The sequence below is a fragment of the Pogoniulus pusillus genome, chromosome 21 (assembly GCF_015220805.1).
Source record: "Pogoniulus pusillus isolate bPogPus1 chromosome 21, bPogPus1.pri, whole genome shotgun sequence".
NCBI lineage: Eukaryota > Metazoa > Chordata > Aves > Piciformes > Lybiidae > Pogoniulus > Pogoniulus pusillus.
In genome coordinates this window covers 4,733,768-4,750,041 of record NC_087284.1, presented here as the reverse complement: position 1 = coordinate 4,750,041, position 16,274 = coordinate 4,733,768, and the positions used below count along the sequence as shown (strand labels likewise).

Below are 16,274 nucleotides of genomic sequence, written 5' to 3'. Positions count from 1 at the left end.
TCTTCTTTACCTAAAGCTGTATGAGGTTTTCTATCTGTTTTGCTCCAAATGGCATTCATTTCTGCTTCATTGTCTGCCTGAATAAATCACTGCAAATCTAAATGAAGTACAGCAGTCTTACTGGCCTGTGTGCTGCTGTTTATAAAACACCTGCAGAAAATTATCTTCTGTTTCTCACCTGCTTTAGAGTGAGGTGAGTTACAGCTCTGTTACTAGTCAGTAAAAAACCACTGTTTATGCACTGCATCACTGGCAGTAGGCAATACCAAACCACTGCAGCCAAATGAATGTCTTACAGGAGAGACACTTAACTGTCATAGAATCATAGAATCAGGCAGGTTGGAAGAGACCTCCAATGTCATCCAGTCCAACCTAGCACCCAGCCCTATTCAGTCAACCAGGCCATGGCACTAAGTGCCTCAGCCAGGCTTTTCCTTGAACACTTCCAAGGACAGTGAATCCACCACCTCCCTGGGCAGCCCATTCCAATGCCAATCACTCTCTCTGCCAACAACTTCCTCCTAGCATCCAACCTAGACCTCCCTTGGCACAGCTTGAGACTGTGTCCCCTTGTTCTCTTGCTGGTTGCCTGGCAGAAGAGACCAATCCCACCTGGCTGCAGTCTCCCTTCAGAGAGTTTTGGACAGCAGTGATGTCTCCCCTGAGCCTCCTCTTCTCCAAGCTAAACAATCCCAGCTCCCTCAGTCTCTCCTCACAGGGCTGTGCTCCAGGCCCCTCACCAGCTTTGTTGCCCTTCCCTGGACACCTTCCAGCACCTTGGAAGATCCTTGGCATCCCTTCCAACCTAAACCATTCTGTGTTTCTGTGATTCTCTGATGGCAACCCTTTCAGTGTAACAGATATTTAATTATGATACAGGAAGCCACACAACTGAAAAAGAAGGGCTAAAAACTCCCCTGTGAGGAATAATTTTGTCTCATTTTAAGTCAGTCATTCAGATGAAACTTCACATACCTGTGGGCAGAGGAATAAATTCCCATTCAAGCAGCATTTGAGTAATTTAACTGCTGTTCTGCACAGGAAGATGGGAGTAACACCAAAAGAACAAAACTAAACCAAACCAAACCCACAAAAAAACCCAAACCAAGCCACACAAAGACCAGAGAAAACTCTTAATATTGAGTCAAATCTACTGCCCTGCTCAAACAGGGAGAGGAATGTATAGCCTCCAGACGTGCATGAGGGCTATAACTTCAGACAGCAGTCCCACCCTGCAAAGGCAGATGCATGTTTGAGTCCTGCAGCCATAGTATCACAGTATCATCAGGGCTGGAAGAGACCTCACAGATCATCAAGCCCAACCCTTTACCACAGAGCTCAAGGCCAGACCATGGCACCAAGTGCCACGTCCAGTCCTGCCTTGAACAGCTCCAGGGACGGCGACTCCACCACCTCCCCGGGCAGCCCATTCCAGTGTCCAATGACTCTCTCAGGGAAGAACTGCTGTAGGTTTGAGAACCACTCAGTTAAAAATTCAGGGGGTGGACTGGGGAGAGTGTGATAATGTTGTTCAGTCCCATCATTCTGCTATCACTTTGTAAGGTGGCAGCAAGGCCAGGTTGTGCTTACTTCCCTGTCCCTCCTGCCTGCTGTCAGTGGCAGAAGCTACTTATCTAGGTAAACATGTAAGGAGTGGGCTTGTTTGTGGCCTGCAGAGAGAGAAGAGGAAGTTCAGGGGGGATCTGTCTACAACTACCTGAAGGGAGGTTGCAGACAGGTGGGGCTGGTCTCTTCTCCCAGGCAAGCAGCAACAGAACAAGGGGACACAGTCTCAAGTTGTGCCAGAAGAGGTCTAGGCTGGATGTTAGGAGGAAGTTCTTCCCCGAGAGCGTGATTGGCATTGGAATGGGCTGCCCAGGGAGGTGGTGGAGTTGCTGTCCCTAGAGATGTTCAAGCAAAGCCTGGATGAGGCACTTAGTGCCATGGTCTGTTTGACTGAATAGGGCTGGGTGCTAGGTTGGGCTGGATGATCTTGGAGGTCTCTTCCAACCTGCTTGATTCTATGATTCTTTCCCCAGCACTCTGAAGCCTGGGAAGAATCAGAAGTCTCATCAGTTGGCAAGAAAGAGAGAAGTCCCTGAAAGCATGTGGATACTCTCTGAAGCTGTAGTTAGCCCTCGTGAGTCAGGTAATAATATTTTGTGATTAAATGCTTAAAAGCCTCTTTCTCACTCACCACTGCGTTCTGCCAGAAGCAGAAAGGAGCTTCTTGAGTCCACCTAAGTGGGCAAGTGGTGTACTGGCTGCAAGTTGCATTGGACTGGTTAGACCACCCCTTGAGTACTGTGTTCAGTTCTGGGCCCCCCAGTTTAGGAGGGACATTGAGATGCTTGAGCGTGTCCAGAGAAGGGCAACAAGGCTGGGGAGAGTCTTGAGCACAGCCCTACGAGGAGAGGCTGAGGGAGCTGGGATTGGTTAGCCTGGAGAAGAGGAGGCTCAGGGCAGACCTCATTGCTGTCTACAACTACCTGAGGGGAGGTTGTAGCCAGGAGGAGGTTGCTCTCTTCTCTCAGGTGGCCAGCACCAGAACAAGAGGACACAGCCTCAGGCTGTGCCAGGGGAGATTTAGGCTGGAGGTGAGGAGAAAGTTCTTCCCTGAGAGAGTCATTGGGCACTGGAATGGGCTGCCCGGGGAGGTGGTGGAGTCGCCGTCCCTGGAGCTGTTCAAGGCAGGACTGGACGTGGCACTTGGTGCCATGGTCTGGCCTTGAGCTCTGTGGTAAAGGGTTGGACTTGATGATCTGTGAGGTCTCTTCCAACCTTGGTGATACTGTGACCTTCTCTTCCAGTTCAATGAATGTTAATATATTCTGCTGGTTATCACTAGATGTGGTTATCATCTGTAAAATGTTCCCGCACTGTGCAAAGAACCCATGATTATTAAAATGAGTGGCTGGGGGTGGCCAGAGTTCTGAACATCAAAATTAATAAACAATATTAATTTGGGGAAAAAAAACAGAATCTCACAGTAATTAATTTCCCCTTTGCAAGAGAAGTCAGAGACACTCCACATAAACAGTGTACAGAGGAAGCCACTGCTGAGAGAAGTAATTCATTTGGGTTCTTACTTAAGGTCATTTTTCATCCTCCTTTTTCCACAGTCCCCTGCAAGTATGTTCCTGCAATGCAATCAAACCAGCTCATTCCTCATACCTGTATGTTTTGTAAAAGAGACATCTCTTCAGGGGGACTTTAATCACATGTTCCTGAAGGCCCACAAAAAGGACACTTTGACTGTGCAGGATCTGAAGGCTTCTAATGGGCTCTCGCTGACTTCTCGGCAGGAGCTCAATTTCCTCGAGCAGGCAGCTGCTTGAAGTCTGGTTCATGGGGGCAAGCACTTTCTTAATAGTGCCATAGTCTGCAAAGGCAAAAGGAAAAGGAGTTACTGCAAACATGCCAGCAGTTTTACCTGCTTGGTGTCAATCAGTGAACAAATTTTCATCCCATCCAGGACCTTTTCAAGGAAGCCTCACAATGAGGAATCGTAGAATTATAGAACCAACCAGGTGGGTAGAAACCTGCAGGATCATCCTGCCCAACCTAGCACCCAGCTCTGTCCAATCAACTAGATCAGCAGTGTGCCCAGGTGGGCAGGAGAGCCAATGGCATCCTGGGCTGGATCAGGAGCAGTGTGGCCAGTAGGACAAGGGAGGTTCTTCTGCCCCTATACTCAGCACTGCTCAGGCCACACCTTGAGTGCTGTGTCCAGTTCTGGGCTCCTCAATTCAAGAGAGATGTTGAGGTGCTGGAAGGTGTCCAGAGAAGGGCAGCGAGGCTGAGGAGGGGCCTGAGACCTCCTCTGGCACAGCTTGAGACTGTGTCCCCTTGTTCTGTTGCTGGTTGCCTGGCAGAAGAGACCAACCCCACCTGGCTACAGCCTCCCTTCAGGTACTTGTAGAGAGCAATAAGCTCTGCCCTGAGCCTCCTCTTCTGCAGGCTGCACACCCCCAGCTCCCTCAGCCTCTCCTCATAGGGTTTGTGCTCCAGGCCCCTCACCAGCTTCATCACCCTTCTCTGGACACTTTCCAGTATCTCAACATGTCTCTTGAATTGAGCAGCCCAGAACTGGACACAGCACTCAAGGTGTGGCCTGACCAGTGCTGAGCACAGGGGAACAATAACCTCCCTTGTCCTGCTGGCCACACTGCTCCTGATCCAGCCCAGGATGCCATTGGCTCTCTTGGCCACCTGGGCACACTGCTGCCCCATCTTCAGCTACTATCTACCAGCACCCTCAGATCCCTTTCTGCCTGGCTGCTCTCAGCCACTCTGTCTTTTTCTTTTTCTTCCTTGTGGAGGTATTAGAAAATCTCAGGCAGGCAATACAGACCAAAGTATGATTCATAACAACAACGAGTACAAAGTCCTCGATGTTACCAAGCAGTAACCTCATTCTGAATTTCTCTTTTATTTACCCAAGTTCTGTCTATGAAGTTATTGAGTAATAAAAAATATTTACAAGGATCATGACAATGGAGCCAGCAACCTCTGAGCAGGCCAGTATAACACTTTCTTGTCTTGCATCAAACTGAAGTAACTTGGCATATAAAAAGACACATTCTTCTAGCTCAAAACAGGAATGCACTTCAACAGTGTCAGATTGAAAATGAAATAGAGCATCAAGACTATGTCTGTGCACCAAACCTACAGCCAAAAGAAACTGTGCAGATTTATTATCTTTGATTTCAAGTATTTGGTCTCAAATCATAGGATCATAGAATCAACCAGGTTGGAAGAGACCTCCAAGATCATCCAGTCCAACCCATCCCCCAGCCCTATCCAGTCAACTAGACCATGGCACTAAGTGCCTCACCCAGTCTTTTCTTGAAGACCCCCAGGGACGGTGCCTCCACCACCTCCCTGGGCAGCCCATTCCAATGCCAATCACTCTCTCTGTGAAGAACTTCTTCCTAACATCCAGCCTAGACCTCCCCTGGCACAGCTTGAGACTGTGTCCCCTTGTTCTATTGCTGGTTGCCTGGGAGAAGAGGCCACCCCCCCACCTGGCTACAATGCCCCTTCAGGTAGTTGTAGACAGTAATAAGATCACTCCTGAGCCTCCTCTTCTCCAGGCTAAACACCCCCAGCTCCCTCAACCTCTCCTCATAGGGTTTGTGCTCCAGGCCCCTCACCAGCTTTGTTGCCCTTCTCTGGACATGTTCCAGCACCTCAACATCTTTCTTGAATTGAGGGGCCCAGAACTGGCCCACTGTATTTGAATTTCTAAATCAACACATTATGATAAGAAACAATTATGTAAAGATTGTAAAGAAACAATTGTATGCAAAGAAACTATTATGTAGGTTGTCAAAGCTGCACTACAGGCTGGGGACAGAGTGGATGGAGAGCAGCCAGGAAGAAAGGGACCTGGGGTTACTGGTAGATAGTAGCTGAAGATGAGGCAGCAGTGTGCCCAGGTGGGCAGGAGAGCCAATGGCATCCTGGACTGGATCAGGAACAGTGTGGCCAGCAGGACAAGGGAGGTTATTCATCCATTGTACTCAGCACTGCTCAGGCCACACCTTGAGTGCTGTGTCCAGTTCTGAGCTCCTCGATTCAAGAAAGATGTTGAAGTGCTGAAAGGTGTCCAGAGAAGGGCACCAAGGCTGGTGAGGAGCCTGAGGCACAGCCCTGTGAGGAGAGGCTGAGGGAGCTGGGGGTTATTTAGCATGGAGAAGAGGAAGCTCAGGGGTGACCTCATTGCTGTCTACAACTACCTGAAGGGAGGCTGCAGCCAGGTGGGGTTGGTCTCTTCTGCCAGGCAACCAGCAACAGAAGGAGGAGACATAGTCTCAAGTTGTTCTGGGGGAGGTCTAGGCTGGATGTTAGGAAGAAGTTCTTCACAGAGAGAGTGATTGGCATTGGAATGGGCTGCCCAGGGAGGTGGTGGAGTCACCATCCCTGGAGGTGTTCCAGAGAAGACTGGATGAGGCACTTAGTGCCATGATCTAGTTGGTAAGACAGGGCTGGGTGCTAGATTGGACTGGCTGAGCTTGGAGGTCTCTTCCAACCTGGTGGATTCTATGCTGATGTTCATGGATCTATTTAAGGTTGTACTTAAAGTGAGCTATCCAGTTTGTGCTTCCAGGCAAAAACCAGGACAAATCAGGCTGCAGTTCAGATTTAGGTAGAGCATGACTGGCAAGACTCTATTATTCCCAAACACACACAAAATTTACTCCCTAAGGACAGTGAAATGATAAGAAAAGAGATCTGATACCAAGAACTACATTAGAGTATCACCTGTTCTAGAGAGCACCCATCTGGCAAGGTACTGTAATTCAGCCACTCACGTTGGCATCATGCAGTTTTTACTCTACACACATACACAGAAATATGAAGCTCTAAGGCAAAGAAGACACATGAATTATTACAGTTTTGAATGGGAAGCATTACACCTGTCAAGAGATACATAATTCTACTGCCCTGGATTCTGAAAAGAGAAGGAAATAGAACTATAAAGCTGCTACTGGGCAATACAATTCACAATAAAAGAAACAAAGGAATAGAATTTCCCAGGAACTTCTTGGGGAGAAGAAACATTCCAGTTTTAGAGAGACCTCCTAAAATGTTCCAACAGTAGTTAGGACTGCTAAGGAGTGAAAATGAGCATCCCTAAAGAAATGTGCAACCCCTAACTGAAGTAGCAGAGTGTATAGCAAACACAGATGTTAATCACAAGGTTCTTATGATTTAGGACTTGCTATCTTACACAGAGCAACACTGAAGAATGCCACAAGGGGTAAAATTACTATCAAATACAGACCCTGGATCTCTGCCAGTCTCCCAAAGTTGAGATGTGTAACTTTGATTGGATCTGACCAAACAGGGAGTGCTTACTGCTTCTATCATTTTTTACTGCCTGTCTTCATGCCACCACAATAATAAATACCTTAACTACCTAATGCATGCTATGAATATGATAGCATTATCCCACTGAATAGATTTCCCAGTGCCTAGATCAAAGAAGAACTTACATGCACAAGTGGAGGAAACTATTCTGTAGATAACAACCCACAATAAACCTTGCTTGATTTCTTAACTGAGTCATATGTGTTTATTTTCATCTGTGTTTACTGGGAGTGTCAGAAAGACAACTGATGCCTGTACAGATCAAGAAGCATCACAAACTTTGCCAACCAGACTATTCCAGGGACTAGTCTCTGCTCAAACTCAACTGCAGTTTGCACGGAACTGCTCCAATGCCTCAGTCTCTAGACTGAGAGTGTAGGCCAGTGACAAGCAGAGTCCCTCAGGGATCAGTCCTGGCACCAGTCTTGTTCAACATCTTTGTAGGTGCCAAGGACAGAGGCACTGAGTGCAGCCTCAGCAAGTTTGCTGACCACACCAAGCTGTGTGGTGCAGCAGCCAGGCTGGAGGGCAGGGATCCATCCAGAGGGAGCTGGACAGGCTGGAGAGGTGGGCACAAGCCAACCTCATGAGGTTCAACAAGACCAAGGGCAAGGACCTGCAGCTGGGTCAGGGCAATGCCAAGCACAAATGCAGGCTGGGCAGTGAGTGGCTGGAGAGCAGCCCTGAGAACAGGGACTTGGGGGTGCTGCTGGAGGAGAAGCTCAACAGGAGGCAGCAGTGTGCACTTGCAGCCCAGAAAGCCAAGCAGAGCCTGGGCTGCAGCAGCAGAAGTGTGGCCAGCAGGGTAAGGTGATTCTCCCCCAGTGTTCTGCTCTGCTGAGACACCAGCTGGAGTAGTGCATCCAGTTCTGGAGCCCCTGGGACAAGAGGGAGGTGGAGATGCTGCAGTGTGTCCAGAGAAGAACCATGATAATGATCTGGAGCACCTCTGCTATGAGGACAGACATTGAGGCTGTTGAGTCTGGAGAAGAGGAGGCTCCCAGGTGACCTTCTTGTGGCCTTCCAGGATCTGAAGGGGGCCTACAAAAAAGCTGAGGAGGGACTTTTTAGGCTATCAGGGAGTGAGAGGACTGGGGGGAATGGAGCAAAGCTGGAGGTGGGGAGGGTCAGAGTGGACGTAAGGAGGAAGTTCTCCACCATGAGAGTGGTGAGAGGCTGGAATGGGTTGCCCAGGGAGGTGGTTGAGGCCCCATGGCTGGAGGAGTTTAAGGCCAGGCTGGCTGAGGCTGTGGCCAGTCTGGTCTAGGGTAGGGTGTCCCTGGGCATGGCAGTGAAGTTGGAACTAGATTCTCCTTCCAACCTGGTCTGGAAGGGTGGTCCCTTCCAACCCTGACTGATTCTATGACTGCATCTACAGATTGCTTCCAATAACCTCAACACATTTAATACCATCAGAAATAGCAGCTTGGAAAAAATCCAGTCACTTTGTTGCTCTTCTCATCAGGTACAAAATGCATGCAAGTATATATTTTTGCTTACAATTTCAAGGGCAGTAACTTCACACACACTACATATATTATGCCACCGTGCACATTAAACTGTGAAAGCTGCACACTTTGATCAGAAGCTGCTGTCTGCTAGGGAAATGACAATATTTCATCAGAGGTTTTTATAGCAACACACACACACATGCTCACTTTCTTCTTGTTAAGACCTTGGGTTGTTCCCTAGCAAAAGCTGTGGTGTACTGAAGATAGAACTGTAGTCTTAAGGCAGAAGCTCTTTCAAGATGGGAACTCACAAGGCAGGAACCCTTACTCTGTTTATCCTTTTTCTAGACAAAGTGTCCATTTACCATTTATACTGGGTGCAAAAACCCAGCCAACCACCAGCCCAATTCCAGCATGGGCTTCCCCACGGCTCAGCCCATGTGCACAAAGGCAGCTTTTGCTGCTCCCTTCCAAGCCTGAAGGGCAGGGTGGGGGGAAGCAGAGCTGGGTTGTTTAGCCTGCAGAAGAGGAGGCTCAGGGGTGATCTTATTACTGTCTACAACTACCTGAAGGGGCATTGTAGCCAGGTGGGGTTGGTCTCTTCTGCCAGGCAACCAGCAACAGAACAAGGGGACACAGTCTCAAGTTGTGCTGGGGGAGGTCTAGGCTGGATGTTAGGAGGAAGTTGTTGGCAGAGAGAGTGATTGGCATTGGAATGGGCTGCCGAGGGAGGTGGTGAAGTCACTGTCCCTGGAGGTGTTGAAGCAAAGCCTGGACAAGGCACTTAGTGCCATGGTCTGGTTGACTGGACAGGGCTGGGTACTAGGTTAGACTCGATGAGCTTGGAGGTCTCTTCCAACCTGCTTGATTCTATGATTCTCTCATTCAAATCCAGCCCTGTCCAATCAACCAGACCATGGCACTAAGTGCCTCATCCAGTGGGAGGGAGAAGAAAGGAATTTGGGGTACTTCAGGACACAAATAGCAACCAGAAAATGTTTGTTTTCAGAATACCCTTGACTAGGCTCCACATCTAGTGATTTTCTTATTAATTCTAATAATAAATCAATACATTTTGCAGCAGTCTTCTAAGTCAGCCTACTTGCTCTTGTTGTACCGTGCTGTCTTCTGAAAGAGGCTTTGAAAACCTTTTGATACTGGTAGAAGTTTTAGCCTTGCAACTCCCAGGCATTTAAGCTGAAAGGAAGAAATATCAGGGAGGAAGTAATATGAGAGGAGAAAATAACATACTTAAATGTAACATCATAGAATCATAGAATCAACCAGGTTGGAAGAGATCTCCAAGATCATCCAGTCCAACCTAGCACCCAGCCCTGTCCAGTCAACTAGACCATGGCACTAAGTGCTAGCTTGAACCTAGCTGGGATATCTTGGTGAGAAGAATTGGATTACAGGCTGTGAAAAGGAAACAATGGTGGTGTCTGCTTCACTCATAGGCTTGCTGAGATGTAGAAGAACAAGAACACAAACATAAATAAGGGAGTCTCTGAGCTTTTTGGCCTGCACTGCTCTCTCTAATCTGCCTGACTAATCCCTCTGCTTCCCAACCTCCAACCTACCTTGAGCATAAGGCAGACCAGGGTAAGGTAGAGCAGTGGAGAGAAGGTGGAAGGGTGGGTGGGAGCCCTTCCTGGGGACTCAGCTTTCTGAGAGGGCTGCTGTGCTTCTGTATTACCTTTTACCTTGTATACTTCTGTCTATAGCTGTATAGATTGTAAATACCTGCTTGTATATTGTGCTAAGCTGTAAATATAAGCTTCAATCTTCAATTTCCAGACAGACTAAGTCTGATCTGGGTGATTTTCTTAAGTGTAGGGGGACAGGGAACACCCAAACCATCACATCCTTATTCTGGCACCCCACATTAGGCATTTTTCTAATGAAGAAGGAAACCTTTCCAACCTTGAAAGGTTGCCAAAATACTGGACTGCCTTCTAGCTTGGGCTGACTTCAACTTCTTATTTTAGGTGATTTTTAGTTCAGAACTTCTGTGAAGGCTTTTCTTGACTTTCCTCTCTGAATCTGGGAAAAGTCATTTCAGGGATTTCTGCCTGCCTAAAGCTAACAGCACTCTGCTAGCTGTAGGCAACACAGAATCTGCAGACACTGATATGCCCTTTCATTCTGTGTTAGAAGTCAGTGCAGTAAAAGATTAAGATGTGCTTCCAAAAGAGAGTTTTGACCCAAGCAGCTGTTGTTAAATCCTAGCACACTACAACCTCCTAGCAGAATGATGACTTGGCAAAGGTTTAGGAATTGAAGAACGTTGACAAAGCAGAATTCATTTCTTTGCTTACTCCTCAAGTAATATTGCATCTATTTAAGGTTTAATGAAATTAGGTTACACTTTTATACTGTCAGTGTTATTTTCCTCTGCAATATTTGTAGTGTAATAGCAGAATGGGGAGGTAAGTGAATGTGAGCAGGGGGAAGAGAGAATTTTCTCTCAGCTACTGCTCATCTGCTTCAAACAATGGAATTTTTGCTTTGAGTAAGAAAAAAAATCATTTGTATTCACTCTTATCTACATGCCCAATTCTTCACTGCACCAGCTTTGTGTCATTTAAAAGACAGTTTGAATATAATATCATAATGGATTCTAACTACAAGTTATGTACAGTACATTTCAACACAGCATGGGGTTGGATCTATCCTGCTTTACACCACCAGGTGTAAATTGCTTATTGGGTGTATTTATATTAGAGGTGAACATACTTTGCTTTTGGCAGCAGAAAGAATAATGACATCTATTAGTAGTGCTGAGTAAAAAATCTAATTCAGCCCAACCCATTTGCACATTCATAGAATCAGAGAATCAACCAGGTTGGAAGAGACCTCCAAGCTCAGCCAGTCCAACCTAACACCCAGCCCTAGCCAGTCAACCAGACCATGGCACCAAGTGCCTCAGCCAGGCTTTGCTTCAACACCTCCAGGGATGGTGCCTCCACCCCCTCCCTGGGCAGCCCATTCCAATGCCAATCACTCTCTCTGACAACAACTTCCTCCTAACATCCAGCCTAGACCTCCCCTGGCACAGCTTGAGACTGTGTCCCCTTGTTCTGTTGCTGGTTGCCTGGCAGAAGAGCCCAACCCCACCTGGCTACAATGTCCCTTCAGGTAGTTGTAGACAGCAATGAGGTCACCCCTGAGCCTCCTCTTCTCTAGTCTAAACAACCTCAGCTCCCTCAGCCTCTCCTCATAGGGTTTGTGCTCCAGGCCTTTCACCAGCTTTGTTGCCCTTCTCTGGAGACCTCCAACATCATCCAGTCAAACCTAGCACCCAGCCCTATCCAGTTATCTAGACCATGGCACTACGTGAACACCTCCAGGGACAGTGACTCCACCACCTCCCTGGGCAGCCCATTCCAATGCCAATCACTCTCTCTGACAACAACTTCCTCCTAACATCCAGCCTAGACCTCCCCTGGCACAGCTTGAGTCTGTGTTCCCTTGTTCTGTTGCTGGTTGCCTGGCAGAAGAGACCAACCCCACCTGGCTACAGCCTCCCTTCAGGGAGTTGCAGACAGAAATGAGCTCTGCCCTGAGCCTCCTCTTCTCCAGGCTGCACACCCCCAGCTCCCTCAGCCTCTCCTCACAGGGCTGTGCTTCAGGACCCTCCCCAGCCTTGCTGCCCTTCTCTGGACACCTTCCAGCACCTCAACATCTCTCTTGAATTGAGGAGCCCAGAACTGGACACAGCACTCAAGGTGTGGCCTGAGCAGTGCTGAGTACAGGGGAAAGCAAACAAGTGTTTGCAGTTATGACCTCAAAACAAGTATCTCAAATGTTTAAGCCTCTCCTCACAGGGTTTTGTGTTCCATGCCCTTCACCAGCTTCGTTGCCCTTCTCTGGACATGTTCCAGTATCTCAACATCTTACTTGAATTGAGCCTCAATCAGCCTCAAACTTGCACAGTTAACCCTTGTGCTAAACCTCTAGAGAGTTTACTCTGGTTTACTCATGTCCTTCTTGCACTGGAAGGAAGACAAAGGTGAATGATGTCTGAAGGGTGTTTGGTATACAGGCTCTTGATAAATGACAAGCTACAGAATGTACAAGTTTCATTAGTGTGTTAGCTTGAGCTTAGCTGGCATACTTTAGTGAGAGGAATTAGATGATAGGTTGTGAAAATGAAACAATGGTGATGTCTGCTGCACTCATAGGCTTGCTGAGATGGATAAAAGCAAGAGCACAAACATAGATAACAGAGTTGCTCTCTGCCTCCAGCTGCCTGCACTTCTCTCTCTAACCTGCTGTCTGTGTAACTAATCCTTCTGCTTCCTAATCCCCCTGGCCAATTCTCCAAACTCACCTTGAATGCAAGGCAAACTCTGGGGTAAAGTAGAGGGGTGGGATGAAGGTGAAAGGGTGGTCCCCTCCTGGGGACTCAGGTTTCTGGGAGGGTTGTTGTATTACTTTTTTAACTTGCCTATTTCTGTCTATAGCTGTAGATATTGTAAATACCTGCTTGTATATTGTGCTAAGCTGTAAATATAAAGCTTCATTCCTAATATCCAGCTCAGCTGAGCCTAGTCTGGGTGTTTAGGTCTTCAGGAAAAGCCTGGATGAGGCACTTAGTGCCATGGTCTGGTTGACTGGATGGGGCTGGGGGATATGTTGGACTGGATGATCTTGGAGGTCTCTTCCAACCTGGTTGATTCTGTGATTCTATGTAGGCTTCACATCTTCAAAGGAGCACAGGAAACAGAGAGCAGAATTCGAGTTCACAATACAAACAATGACATTGTAAACTGCTGAACTGTGTCCACTTCTGGGCCTCTCAATTCAAGAGAGATGTTGAGGTGCTGGAAGGTATCCAGAGAAGGGTGACAAAGCTGGTGAGGGGCCTGGAACACAAACCCTATGAGGAGAGGCTGAGGGAGCTGGGGGTGTGCAGTCTGGAGGAGATGAGGCTCAGGGCAGAGCTCATTGATGTCTACAACTACCTGAAGGGAGGCTGTAGCCAGGTGGGGTGTGGCCTCTTCTGCCAGGCAAGCAGCAACAGAAGAAGGGGACACAGTCTCAAGCTGTGCCAGGGGAGGTCTAGGCTGGATGTTAGGAGGAAGTTGTTGTCAGAGAGAGTGATTGGCATTGGAATGGGCTGCCCAGGGAGGTGGTGGAGGCACCGTCCCTGGAGGTGTTCAAGCAAAGCCTGGATGAGGCACTTAGTGCCATGGTCTGGTTGATTGGATAGGGCTGGGTGCTAGGTTGGACTGGATGATCTTGGAGGTCTCTTCCAACCTGGCTGATTCTATGATTCTAAGATTCTATGATCTACTCAGAAAAGGCAGAAGAGGGTAAAAAAGTTGTCACTCAAGGTGCACCATGCATATTTCCTAACTGATCCACAGCATAGCAGAATTACAGACCTCATAAACTTTTGCAGTGAGGCCAGCACTGCAGAGTTCCTACCTGTGGCAAGATAGATGATATGGAACAGCATGTCCTTGCCCTGCACGACATCCACCACCACGTGGGAAAAGCGGCTGTTGTCTTCCATGAAGTAAGGAACCGGAACGACTGGCTGAACCACTTCATGCATCAAGAAGAATCTCTGAGCATCCTGAAGGTTTCTCTCTGTCATATTTGCATACAAGCCCTGGTCCATGGTGCCACACTGTAAACACAGAAAAGTAGTGTTACTCTTTGTGATAGAATAATAGAAGCAAGCAGGTTTGCAAGAGACTTCCAAGATTATCCAGTCCAGCCTAGCACTCAGCCCTAGCCAAGCAGCTAGATTTTGCTCCATCCAGCCTTTGCTTCAACACCTCCAGGGATGGTGACTCCACCACCTCCCTGGGCAGCCCTTCCAATGCCAATCACTCTCTCTGCCAACAACTTCCTCCTGACATCCAGCCTAGACCTACCCTACCACAACTTGAGACTGTGTTCCTTTGTTTTGTTGCTGGTTGCCTGGCAGAAGAGCAACCAACCCCTACCTGGCTACAGCCTCCCTTCAGGTAGCTGTAGACAGCAATGAGCTCTGCCCTGAGCTTCCCCTTCTCCAGGCTGCACACCCTCAGATTTACTCCCTGATTTACAGCACAAGAAACTAAAATCCAAGAGTACATCTTGTAGTAACAATGTGGAATTCCACTTTCAGGGCTCATCTTCATAGAATCATAGAATCAAGCAGGTTGGCAGAGACCTCCAAGATCATCCAGTCCAACCTAGCACCCAGCCCTATCCAGTCAACTAGACCATGGCAGCAAGTTTTGATGATGACCAGACTGTCTACCCAGTGACTGAGGAAGCTCTGCTTTTCTGAGGCAACAGTGCTATGGACTAACTCCAAACAATATGGAATGGCCCCAAACTGACCACCACAATTGGACTAGAGCAATATTTTGCTGTGTCTTATGTCCATGATGCAGGAAGGGGAAAAACTACCATCCAACAAACTCTGAGTAGTATTCTTTATCATTTACAAAGACACAGTGCTAAAGACAATTTTTCCAATGAAATCCAGACACAGTCTCAAGTTGTGCCAGGGTAGGTATAGGCTGGATGTTAGGAAGAAGTTCTTCACAGAGAGAGTGATTGGCATTGGAATGGGCTGCCCAGGGAGGTGGTGGAGGCACCCTCCCTGGGGGTCTTCAAGAAAAGCCTGGATGAGGCACTTAGTGCCATGGTCTGGTTGACTGGATAGGGCTGGGTGCTAGGTTGGACTGGCTGATCTTGGAGGTCTCTTCCAACCTGGTTGATTCTATGATTCTAAGGCCTGACAGAAAGCACCACACACAGTACCAGGAGCTTCTTCTTTAACAACAGACAGTGTGGAGCTCTAAGTATAAAATGTTACCCATGAGAAAGACATTGGAGCTATGGCACTGTGCTGGTTTGAGGCTAATTGGAATATTTTAATGAGATAAATTAGATTATTGGCTGTGAAAGGAAAACAGTGGTGATGTCTGTATTACTCATTCATTCTGATGGGACAGATGAAAACAAGGACACAAAGACAAAGTCAGTCTTTGCCTGGCTGTCACCGTATTAACTCTTCTGCCTGGACCTGCATGTTCCCAACTAATCATTCTGCTTCTAACACAATGCCTGTGAGGAGAGGCTGAGGGAGCTGGGGGTGTGCAGCCTGCAGAAGAAAAGGCTCAGGGCTGACCTCATTGCTGTCTACAACTCTCTGAAGGGAGGCTGTAGCCAGGTGGGGTTGGGCTCTTCTGCCAGGCAAGCAGCAACAGAACAAGGGGACACAGGCTCAAGTTGTGCCAGGGGACACAACTCCATCAAGTCGACAGCTTGGTGCCAGCACTGACCCCTGAGGGATGCCTCTTGTCACTGGCCTGCTTCTGCAATAAGGGTAACACCTTGTGGTTAGGGGATAACACCACATATACCACTTAGAAAAAATAATGAGACACTGTAATCCAGAGCAAACTCAGTGCCTTATTTTCCTTAATTTCCATAAATCAAGATGTAATTAAAACTACCTCCAATGCTCAGTGGGTGATACTGTTTCATGCTTATAAAGATCCCATGACTCTCACAAGATAAGGAAGAATATTCTTTGGATCATCACTGAACTCATGAAATTGCACTAAGATTAAGGGAGACTGAAAGGTGGATAAAGGACACTTAAGTGAACATGAGCCAGCAGTGTGCCCAGGTGGCCAAGAGAGCCAGTGGCATCCTGGCCTGCATCACGAATGGTGTGGTCAGCAGGAGAAGGGAGGTCATTCTGCCCCTGTACTCTGCACTGGTTAGACCACACCTTGAGTGCTGTGTTCAGTTCTGGGCCCCCCAGTTTAGGAGGGACATTGAGATGCTTGAGCGTGTCCAGAGAAGGGCGACGAGGCTGGGGAGAGGCCTTGAGCACAGCCCTACGAGGAGAGGCTGAGGGAGCTGGGATTGGTTAGCCTGGAGAAGAGGAGGCTCAGGGGAGACCTCATTGTTGTCTACAACTCCCTGAGG

At 48.0% G+C, this 16,274-nt stretch overlaps 1 protein-coding gene across 7 annotated transcripts in view; it reads right to left on the bottom strand.

Moving 5' to 3' along the window:
* The window catches only part of SEMA5A (semaphorin 5A), a 218,561-nt gene that overhangs the window by 56,381 nt on the left and 145,906 nt on the right, over positions 1 to 16,274 (bottom strand). For all 7 annotated transcript variants that reach the window (XM_064160820.1, XM_064160823.1, XM_064160822.1 and 4 more), the window contains 2 exons: positions 13,761 to 13,965; positions 3,175 to 3,382 (listed from right to left, as the gene is read on the bottom strand). In XM_064160820.1, coding sequence (XP_064016890.1) covers positions 3,175 to 3,382; positions 13,761 to 13,965 — 413 coding nt within the window. The remainder of the gene's footprint in view (positions 1 to 3,174; positions 3,383 to 13,760; positions 13,966 to 16,274) is intronic.